This window comes from Mytilus trossulus, chromosome 6 (assembly GCF_036588685.1).
Source record: "Mytilus trossulus isolate FHL-02 chromosome 6, PNRI_Mtr1.1.1.hap1, whole genome shotgun sequence".
Taxonomy (NCBI): domain Eukaryota; kingdom Metazoa; phylum Mollusca; class Bivalvia; order Mytilida; family Mytilidae; genus Mytilus; species Mytilus trossulus.
In genome coordinates this window covers 40,018,725-40,030,746 of record NC_086378.1, presented here as the reverse complement: position 1 = coordinate 40,030,746, position 12,022 = coordinate 40,018,725, and the positions used below count along the sequence as shown (strand labels likewise).

At 34.4% G+C, this 12,022-nt stretch overlaps 1 protein-coding gene across 1 annotated transcript; it reads right to left on the bottom strand.

Moving 5' to 3' along the window:
* Positions 1-2,008: 2,008 nt before the first annotated feature.
* LOC134722708 (uncharacterized) lies at positions 2,009-7,337 on the bottom strand. The gene is made up of 2 exons (XM_063586329.1): positions 6,656-7,337; positions 2,009-4,442 (listed from the first exon to the last, which is right to left on the bottom strand). Exons 1-2 carry the CDS (start codon positions 7,335-7,337, stop codon positions 3,841-3,843), a joined length of 1,284 nt encoding a protein of 427 aa, XP_063442399.1. The 3' UTR covers positions 2,009-3,840.
* Positions 7,338-12,022: the final 4,685 nt, after the last annotated feature.

Genomic DNA, 12,022 nt, shown 5'->3' with positions numbered 1-12,022 from the left:
AGCTGGAAATATTTTTCCAGTTGTAGATCATACATTTGTATTAATTCTGACTTTATGTTATATTATAAATGTTTATAATATCTCTGTACCATGGATTTTGGTTTATGAGAATAAAGATATATATAGGTTATTGATATATTATGATTTTTTTCCCAATGCATTCAAAAACTCCAGTTTAATTATTTATTGCATACATGTACAAAGTGACTTTTTCACATGCATTCCAACATATTTCTGACAAATAAGTTTACTTAAACAAATTGTGACTTTTTTTCCTGTGACTTTTTTTCTTGTGACTTTTTTTCTGTGACTTTTTTCCTAGGGATATTGTGACGTTTTATCCTGTGACTTTTTTTCCGTTTACCGATATATAATATAGATCCTCAAAATCATAAGAGAGGATGTTAATGCGACTATACGTGGTAAACAATGTAACTATAGAACGTTTAATAGTATAGATATATATTGTTTGAATTTTGTTTTCTTCAGTCTTCGTGCATGTAGTAAAACGTATTCAACTTATATTTTATCCCATTCGGATTATTTGGTCAGAAGAACAGAAAAAAACGAATGAAGAGGATCTATTACACAAAAAAAGCTTCATCTCATTGACAAATCTCTTCATGAATAAAAGTGCAACTGATATTTTCTATCCAGTTCACATATTAATTAGCGGTTTAAAAACTTTTAAATACTTTCAAATGATTAAAATTACATCAACTTAATGTCAGTTGCACATTTCAACATGCTATGCTAAATAATACTGCAGAAAATGTAATCTGGATATAATTTTCAGTCTTATTTTTCACCTGTCATTCAAGGAGCGTCTAAACACCACCTAGGTCGCCTTGGTGCACTAAGATCATAAAACTGCACTTAGCCCATGATGGGATGGTGCTATGAATGAAATAAACATACCATCGGACGAAGTTTTTCATGAAGATAATGTATCTAAATTTTTTAGTCATTAAAAATTGTAGTTAAGTCGTAATTTGATTTTTTCTGTCATCAAAGGTCTAACGGCACGTGCCAGTAATTAACCAGGTAAGAAAATCACTGATCCATGAAGAGATAAAGAAACATAACAATTACGGGCGCACTACGTTTGCGCGCATTTGGGGATTAAAATATTTTACGTTTGCGCGCAGCTTTTCATTACATTTGCGCGCATCTATTTTACAGGTAATCTCAGGTAAAAGTATAAATAAAAATTATATTAAGTTATAATAACTAATTTTTTTTGTATTTTCATATTAATCAATTATTAATTTTAAAAATAGTTTGTTTATCAGTCAAATTATATACTATTCATATTGAATTATAAAAAGCAAGTAAAAACTCCGTTATAGCTTGAGGTCAAGTTACAATATATGAATGGGCTATGTCACGGATTTTCTTAAAATTTTGCATACACTTATTGAAATTTGTCTGAAAATCGAAAAAAAATCTGCGGTTTTATCTCTTTTTTCCCGGCCTTATGAAACTTATACTAAAAGAAGGGGTACTGATACCTGTACATAATTGAACAAGTTAATAGATAAATAAGCATCATTACCTGTATTTTACCTGAGTTTACCTGCCAAAAAAATGCGCGCAAATGTAATAGAAAGTTGCGCGCAAATGTAATAGAAAGTTGCGCGCAAATGTAATGGTAATGCGCGCAAACGTAATGCACCGACAATTACACGGCTTATATATAATTACACCTTGCTTGTCGTGTTATATATTTTGTTTATGCGTGTATTTTGTTTTTGTAGGATTTAAAACATAACTTTGTATTTCTTTCTTTTTTTTGTGTGTATTTTTTGATAGGTTATTTTGATTTTATGATACTTTTATTTGTTTTTAATCAATACTTCATTGTAATTCGAAAATGCACAATAAACGACTATTATCATAAATTCATTAAATAAGAGCCTTCCCAGTGCAGAAATAATCATATCAAATCAAATCAAATAATTGTATTGCCATATTTATACCTATAACTTTCAGAACAATAGAAGTCTCCTTGAACACTGAAAAGTCTAATATACCATACCAATAAAACAGTAGATGTCTTCTAAAGCACATTAACAAGTCTCCTGTACCCTACCACAAGGAACAATAGATGTCTCCTAATAAATGCTACCAATTCTTATATACCATACCACATACAAATGTAAATGTCTTTAAGTACATAAATAAGTCTCAAGAACCATACCACATAGAACAAGTAGAAATCTCCGCCTAAAACCTAACAAGTCTCATACATATATACCATACCACAAGAACAGTTGATGTGTCCTTATAGACAATAACTAGTCTCATGCATCATACCACATTTATCTATATTTCTATAGATGCTTAGAGTAGAAAAGGAAATGTTCAACTAGGATGGAACATATATCTTGCCGTACAGGATACTGATATCATACGCAAAACTTTATAATAACTATTCTAATTTTATTAACAAACTAGTATACTAAAACACTATTGTATACACAGTATACTAAAATCATATTCACAATCATTTCTACATCTTTTATACTAAATACATATGAAAATAATAATAAATGTATCATTTGGCTTTCTAGGGGGCTTCTCGTTAAAACTTACAATAAAAATAAAAATAACCATATGAAAAAACACTACCTACTCAAAACAATTTTTAAATTAATTAAAAAGTAAATTGTCTAAATTATGCAATTTAAGAACCTGCAGTAGAGCCCTGACAGGTGAAAAATTAATTTAAGAAACCTGACTGGTAGAGCCCAAACAGGTATTAATTTGAAAGATGAGAATTTCTGCGGTAGATCCCAGCAGGTACTTTTAGAACCTGAGTGGTAGAGCCCACACAAGTATGAATTTTGAAAACTGAGAATTCCTGCGGTAGATCCCAACAGGTACTTTTAGAACCTGAGTGGTAGAGCCCAGACAAGTATGAATTTTGAAAACTGAGAATTCCTGCGGTAGATCCCAACAGGTACTATTAGAACCTGACTGGTAGAGCCCAGACAAGTATAAATTTGAAAAATGAGAATTCCTGCGGTAGATTCCAACAGGTACAAAAAAAAATAACTTAATTATCACCCTTAAATAAAACAAAGCCTAAATAAATAATAAAATGTGTTAATGAATTGGGGGAAAATAATTTCCCTGAAATTAAGTAGGCCAAATTGAAACGAGTATGAGTGAAAGCCCCCAAGAAATGATACATATACATATAAAAAAAATAAAAAATATATATAATAATGATAATACAAAATTTTCCATATACCATAAAGAGAATAGTACTTGAATGGAATTTATATATGAAAATGAAAACGCATAAAATAAAAAACCATACTATATAGATTCAACAAAATGTAGTTTTTATAACTCTTTGATATATATAGTACTGAACATTTATCAAAAATTTAGGAACAACACATTCTGCTTTGTGCTTTGCAAACAGTTTTTGGGTCAGTTCTAATGTAACGTATATAACAATCGGATGACCATCTTCCTAAAGTCTGAATAATATGGTCCTCGACCCCTGCCGCTGCAGCTGATGTAGCAGCACCAATTCGAAAAGAATGACCACAAAATTTACTATCATTATACCCTAATCTGAACAGGGACTCTCGAAGCCGAGCTATAAATGTATCTCTAGACAAAGGAGCGTTATTATACTCTTCGTTAACAAATAAATAAGAATCTGGCCAAGCTCCATGATTTTTTCTTACTTGTATATATCTTCTCATCAAATCAACTGGGCTGAAAATATCATTTTCGAAAATAGTAATGTTAATACCTTCTCGAAATGGGTCACATTTGGAGGAATTCAGATGTACTGTGAAATTTTGAAAGTTTAAATCGAAATCAATGTTTTAAAAGTGTGTCCTGCCTGGCAATTTTACTACTATACGTAAATTCACCACATCGGAGAAATCCAAAAAAAGCTAGATTAAAAGAGCACTGTAACATAAAGTCGACGAATGGAGAAAAAACTCCTTGCTGTAACATACAGCACAATTGTTTCAAAATTTGAGATGTAATAGGTAATCTCTTTTGTTTAACATTGTTCTGAGACTTTTTAATACCTCTTAATATACACTCTAAGCGTGCACAATTTGACAAAGGGTCAGGATGTCCTATTCTTAAATAATTATGCCTAATTCCTGCTAAATACAATTTAATTGTAGCATGGGCTAGCTTAAGAGAATTCTTGCAATAGGTTACAAAATAAATTAAGCAATCTTCATCTATTATAGGCACACTATTTATATGATGCTGATTAGTCATAGCCATAAATGTTTTAAAACATAAAAATCCAGAATTATAAGTCTTTCTAGTACTTATACATAAGGATGCCTCCCATAGTTCTTCAACTTGTTTAATTAGACCATCATCAAATGAGCTGGAGCTAGGCAAGGTGTGGGTATCTGATCTGCTTTTGGTGCCAGCTTTCGAAATTTCTCCATCTGATAACGAGAAATTGAATCTGCTATTGAATTTTGTGTGCCAGGAATATGTCGTACATGAACCACATAGTTATGCATGGCGGAATGAAAAGTTAGCTTCCTCATTAACTTCATTATACTTGGAACCTTTGAACGACCTTTAGTAATAATTTCAACCACACTTAGATTATCACAATAGAAAAGAATACGTTTTCTAGGCCAATAATGCCCCCAAAGTACGCAAGCCATAACGATGGGGTAAAGTTCGAAAAATGCAATAGAGGATTCTTCTGTTAATATCAAATTTTCCGGAAAATTGCCTTGAAACCAATGATTTTGGTAGAATCCACCAACAAAAGAAGTTAATGTTGCATCTGTAAATAGTTGCATGTCTGCAGCCTTAACTATGTTGTCATTCGGAAAAAATGAAACTCCATTCCAATTATTCACAGAAACTTTGACCACATAACTAGATCGGGTCTGCAAGCTTTGATATGCACGTGATGAGATAGTATTTTAACCCTAGTGGACAACTTAATCAGATGTGATACGAAAGACCTCCCAGGTACAATTACTCTGCAAGCAAAGTTCAAATGCCCTAAAAGGCTCAATAGTTCTCGTTTTGTGCATTTGTTTCGCCTACTAAAACTGTCAATTATCTCTTTAATTCTAACAATTTTCTCTCTAGGTAGACGAGCTTCCATTTTATTTGTGTCTAAGGATATACCCAAATACTCTAAGACTACGCAAGGACCTTCTGTTTTCTTAGCTGACAATGGTATACCCAATTCTTTGAACATATTTAACAATCTGGTCATAGTTACTTGTGCATTTGCTTCTAGAGGTTCAATAACCAGGAAATCATCTAGCAGATGTAGTATATTTTTTATACCATATTTATTTTGTGCAATCCAACATATAGCTGTAGAAAGTGTGTCGAATATTTTTGGACTAGATCTGCATCCAAAGACTAACCTTTTGAAAAAATAGAACTTATTATCCCACTGTATTCCATGAAAAGGCCACAAGTCCTGTTTTAGAGGCATAATTTTAAATGCGTCAGTTATATCGGTTTTAATTAGCCATGACTTAGAACCTAATTTCTTGATTAAATGTATTGCATCATCAATAGTAACGTATTGGAAAGAGAATTCTTCTTTGTCGATTAATTCATTTAAACTAGGGTGATCTGCATTTTCATGTGGTGCTGACAAATCAACTATCAAACGCTTCTTTTTACTGTATTTGTGTTCGGCAAGTCCAATAGGATTGATACGAAAGTTTGTGTATGGGATACTATCAAAAGGTCCCAGCAAATACCCCTTAGATACCTCAGATTGTAATAATTCGGATACACATGATGGGTTTGATAAAGCTGATTTCAGATTTTTACAAATAATCGAGCTAGAAGGTAGAGTCATCAATCCTGTATGAAAACCTGAACTTAATCCGTCAATTAAATACTGCTTAAAATCAGGGTCAGGATGATCAATCAAATGTTTGGATAAAATGTTAATTCTAATAGGTGTAGATACTGAAAAGTCGAAGTTGATTTGGGGATCTAAAATTTCTTTAGGTTGTTGGACCCGATCCTCTGTTGCCGTTTTTTGACTGAATACACATTGTTTTTGGATGCTCCCCTTGACAGTTCAAACAAACATGCTTATTGCGACACCTTATAACTGAACATCCTTTAATGCCATTGAAATTATTACAAATTTCTCGACCTAAATGATATGATCTGTTTCTTCCATAGGAGTCTACAGATTCATCATTCCTTACTCTGCTACTCTGACTGGTTTGGTTACAAAAACCAGAAGTGTGGAACGTGCTACCGCAAAGGTTGCAACTGTTCGGACGTGTATTTGCAAAAATGTTACAAAATAGAGTATTATTTCTAATAGACCAATCCACAGCTATGTTGTTAAAACGCATATGAGCTGCGGGATCTAACGAAAATCTCCTGTGGTATTCGTAAAAACCCTTACCTGGGTAGCGAGAGGCCATATCGACTATATCCCTCTCATAAATATCGAGTTCACTTCTCCTGTGGGGGAAGGCAGAGCACATTACACTTTTATATATACTAAACGCCTGGATGAACTCTCCAATGGAAAGAGATCTAGTTAGCCTAGGGTCAGTTTTGTAATTCTTATCATCCCCATCAAACATTTCACTAGTCCCCGACCCCACGTAATACGGAATAAGGAGGGATGCAAGGTTAATGTCCAAACCTGATATTATGTTCTTTCTCAGCTGGGGAGAAATAGTCTCCACGAATGGCAGAGTTTCCGCTGAATATCCCCTAGACGTTCTCACACTTCTCGCTTCCTGGTTTGCACTTCCAGCTGCCGCTGCTGGTATAGTGGTTCTATTTAAAGATGCATATGCCGACTCCAAGTTATGGGAATTCCCCGAGTTGTTTATATCTTCACTATGCCCACTTCCGGTTGAAGTGAAAGTAGGGACATCTACTTCTTCCTGACGAGTATATGGTTGTACCACTAAAAGAGAGTTCACCTTCCCGTTTAAAGCCGACACATTTTGCTGTAGAGACTGTACGGTCGACGATAGTCTCGAAACTAAGTTTATAAGAGTTCTTCCTTCATTTGATGAAGTGCCGTTAGTTGGAGCCACGTGATCCTCTTGAATCCTAACTGGTGCATTATGGGATCGCGCACCACCATATATGGTATTTGCTTCATCTGCTATGTCTGATATATCCACTGTTTCTGTTGTATTGTCACTATGCGAAGAGTCTTCAACACTATTAAGAATTCTCACTAAGGTCAACCTTTTGGCGTTTTTTGGCACTTTAAGTTTAAATCTAGTTACTTCTTGGCGAAGTCTTAATAGAGTCCAATTTTCTTTCAATGCCGGGTCGTATTCAACTTCCAAGCAAGGACTGAAGCTCATAGACTCGGCAATCAATCCTTGCCGTCACCGGTATTTTGTATTTTCTGCGTCACTGATCGTTTATGCGGACTTGCTATTTTGTATTGTGACGTCTCGATTTAGAAACTGCCAGTTTCTATTGTAATCTACAAGCGTTCAAAGGGACACTACTCTTTGTGGTCGGAACTACTTTTTTTGGGTTTACACCAAAGACCCAAAAAGGAAATAGAAATGAATTGACGCTGATATACGATTCGAGTTATTCAAATTTCGGTTACCTTTTTTAACTTTTAGATTTGTTTTCTTCAAGTTTGGATTTTATTGAGTTAAATGTATAATTAAAACGAAAAGAAAAACATTTACATTATAAAGTCGAACCTGCAAGTGGAAACGAAAAGACTTGAAAAAAGGCTACAATAAGACTTTTTCATTTTCTTTTAATAATTGCTTTTTCCCCAGGTTATGATTAGGAAATTTTATATGATATCAATATTTGCCAGAATAGAAATTGGCGTATTGTTATCGATTACTTTTATACATTGGCTACAGGTAAAGGGGGAGGGTTGAGATCTGGTAAACATGTTTAATGCGCACCTGGTGCAAGAAAATTGGTACCGTTTATTTTATTACTACCACTGGGTCGATGCCTCTGCTGGTGGACTATTATTAGTCCCCGAGAGTTTCACCAGCCCAGTAGCTACTGGCATAAAAATACGGATCTTTTGAGTTATTAAAATTTGCTGTTACAAAATATTAGAAATTATTATAAATTAAGGAATGTATCTCCCTCATGCAAAGCTCTGATTCCTTTCACGGATGTGGCTATACTTTTTGGACCTTTTGGATTATAGCTCTTCATCTTTTATATAAGCTTTGGATTTCAAATATTTTGGCCACGAGCATCACTGAAGAGACATGTTGGTGCAAGAAAATTAGTACCGTTAATTGTATTACTACCACTGGGTCGATGCTCTCTGCTGGTGGACTATTAGTCCCCGAGGGTATCACCAGCCCAGTGAAAATTTCCGAACACGGCGCAAAGATAACAAGATAAGTATGCCTAATGAAAGTAGTTACTTGCGATGTGAACTGGCGCAACTCTAAATTTCCGAAGGTTGTGACAGTTTAGATGAGGGGGGATAGGAGGGGCCCTGATCCCGAAATCCCGGACTTAAAAAAACGAAATCCCGAGGTCCCGAATTTAAATAAAGTCAATCCCGACGTCCCGAAATCCGATAAAAAGGAATCCCGGATCCCGAAATCCCGAGCTTAAAAACACCCGATCCCGGAGTCCCGATAAAGGTCCTATCCCCCTCTTAGATGTTATAACTTATCTTTGCGCCGTGTTCGGAAATTTTAAAATTGTACTAGCGTCTGTGTTGTTCGTTTAAATTGTATAAATTATAATTGGAAAAAGTTTTTCAGTTTGTATATATTGACATGATTCATTTGACATCGTGCTATTATTGAAGAAGGATATCTGTTATCCGAAATATCTATTTTTTGTTCATTTTATAGTTATTTAATGGTGATGTTATACCCTTTTTGACTGGTTAAATATTATATTTTGTAGTGTACAGAATCATATTACATGATCCATCGCCTTGTAAGATTAATCGTTGACTATTTATTCAGTCATTTAATATTTAAATATATATATATATACAACTCGTCTAAACATCAACCCAACAATGTTAGATCTGTAAATTTGCTTTCGCAAATTTTTGGTTCTTCCCTCGCCGGGATTCGAACCCATGCTACTGTGATATCGTGACACCAAATCGCCTGCACTGCAGCCGTCCCGCTATACCACACGACCACCCGAGCTCTCAGAAAAATATATATATATATGTGTGTAATATTCATCGCTGGACGTTAAACACTTATTATCGATCAATCGAAACTAGTTCAACCAAAAGATCTCAAAATTATCTGTCTCAAATGACAGTTCTTGTCCCATAGGTTTCGTTCATTATTAAGATAATTAATGATAAAAAAAATATGGTTACCCAACGTCCAACGTTCAAGACGAGAACATAATAATCTGAAATGATTATTTACCTTGATTTGTACTAGACAGTGGCGGATCCAGGATTTTTTACAAGTGGGGGCCCATTGACTGACCGAAGAGGGGCCCCGCTTCAGTGATTCCCTATATAGGCAACCAAATATTTTCCCAAAAAGGGGCCTGGGGGGGCGGGACCCTTTGCCCCCCCTCAATCCGCTTTTGCTAGACACTTATACTGAGGCTAATTATCAACGTGCTAGTATACAATCAATCTGACTCCAAGCAGAACAGTCTGCATGTATTCTTATCCCTTTATGCTACGTGCTTAGTTGAGAAGCCTCAACCAACTATTTTACAGTCTTTGGTTTGGTTTGAACCAGACATGCAGTATTTTAACACACGATCCCTAGACAAACATGTTACCAGGTGACCACCGATACGGTGTTCCATTATCATGAAATAAGTGTCTTCATATGGTGAATGTATAGACAAGCTGCATACATGCATTACTTGAAATTTATATGGGACAATTTACAATTGATATATGTACATCTGGCAAAGATGATTGTCCATATCTTACGTCAATATTACTTAGTAGTCAGATGTTGTATGATTGCCACTTTGTCAACTCTTAAAGAGACCAAATGACACAGAAAGTAACAGCTATTTGTCACAATACGGTCTTCAACAATCACCAAAACCCATACCGCATAAGTAGCTATTAAAGCACCGAAATGTCAAATTTAAACTATCTAAAAAAAGTTAGCCAGTTGCTTGTATCATCTAAACTAGAGACTCTAAAGAGCGTGTTTCGCACACCTTGGTCTATGTGCATACTAAACAAAGGACACAGATGGATTTTACAAAAATCTTCTCCTCTGAAACTACTGGGTCAAATTAAACCAAACTTGGCCACAATCATCATTGGGATTTCTAGTTTAAACTAGAGGCTCTTTAGAGCCTGTGTCGCTCACCTTATTCTATGTGAATATTAAACAAAGGATGCAGATGGATTCATGATGATGTGTTTGTAGATCTCATGTTACTGAATATTCTTGCTGCTTTATACAATTATCTCTATCTATAATAATATTACGGGTTGTTTGACATGCCACAAAACCAGGTTCAAACCACCATTTTAAGAAACATGTCAGGTACTAAGTCAAGAGAATGGCCATTGTTATATTATAGTTCGTTTCTGTGTGCGTTACACAATGTGTATGTTGTGTTTCTGTTATGTGTTCTCTTATATTTGATGTGTTTCCCTCAGTTTTAGTTTGTAACCAGAATTTGTTTACTTTCTCAGTCAATTTGTGAGTTTCGAACACAGGCACTTGTCTCAGAAAAAAAATACCTATATACCTTAATATAACATTATATTAAGGTATATAGGTAAAAAAAAAATTCTGAGACAAGTGCCTGTGTCATGTTGACTTATTTGTAGTAATTGTTTTATTTATAATAACATTCAAGATAATAACCAAAAGCTGCAAACATTTTTATGGCATCTTTTCAGAGGCAGCAACCCAACAACATATTGCCTGATTGGTCTCAAAATTTCAGGGCAGATAGATCTTGGTCTAATGAACATTTTGATCTTCGTCAGATTTGCTCTAAATGGTTTTAGAGATATGAGCCGAAAAACAGCATTCTACCTCAAGTACTAGTTTTAGCCATGTCAGCCATTTAGTTCGTCAGCACCTTTTTAAAAAATAAATACCCTATTGATGATTGTGGACAAGTTTGGTTCAATTTGTCTCATTGTTGAAGGCCTTAAGGTTACCTCTTATTAATTTCTGTTTCATTTTGGTCTCTTGTGGATAGTTGTCTCCTTGGCAATCATACCACATCTTCTTCCAGTGATATTGTTTGCCTTAAATTATTGGAGAATAAAGGCTTTTTTCCCCTGGAGAAGAATCCCAATTTGAAAAAAAATGGCTTAAAATTATTCCCAAAAAGACAATTTGTTTCCCAAACAGTGCTGTCTCAGTAGAAATTGTGCAAGAATACAAATTGAAAAACACTCATTTAAACATTTTTCATGCCTAAAATGACTATATTTGCAGATTTGAGGGTCTATTTATGTATCATCACTGACAAAAAGAGGTCTTATTTTAAAGCAGGGTTTGACTCTTGAAAATGGCTCTGTAAATTGAAGTTTCAGTCAAATTCATGGTTAATTTTAAATTTCCCAATTTGATGAAAATGACACATATTTCCAAATAAAAAAGGGTAGAGGTAGTTTTGAAAAAAGCCAACAATATCACTGTCTTCTTTATATATCATTAGTTTCAGAGAAGATATTAGTAAAAGTTTTAAAAAATTTGACTATAAAGGGCAATAACTTCTTAAGAGATCAACTGACTATTTGTGTCCTGTTGACATAATTGTGTATTTTAATTTGCTGAACATTATTGCTGTTAACAGTTTATCTCTATCTATAATAATATTCAGGATAATAATCAAAAAAGGCAAAATTTACAAATTTAAGGGCAGCAACCCAATAATGGGTTGTCCCATTCAACAGAAAATTTCAGGACAGATACATCTTGACCTGATTAACAAAATGTCATCTGGCGTTAGATTTGCTCTACATGCTTTGGTTTCAGAGTTCGAAGCCAAAATCTATATTTTACCCCCATGTTCAACTTTAGCCATAGCCACCATCTTTGTTGGTTGGCCGGGTCACTTGACACAT

What these genes read in the sequence shown, in the direction of transcription:
- LOC134722708 (XM_063586329.1), bottom strand. Translation starts at nt 7,337, where the DNA reads ATGAGCTTCAGTCCTTGCTTGGAAGTTGAATACGACCCGGCATTGAAA. An exon ending in GAGAAAGAACATAATATCAG is followed by an intron (nt 4,443 to 6,655) that starts GTTTGGACATTA and finishes TCTCGTTATCAG; the next exon opens with ATGGAGAAATTTCGAAAGCT.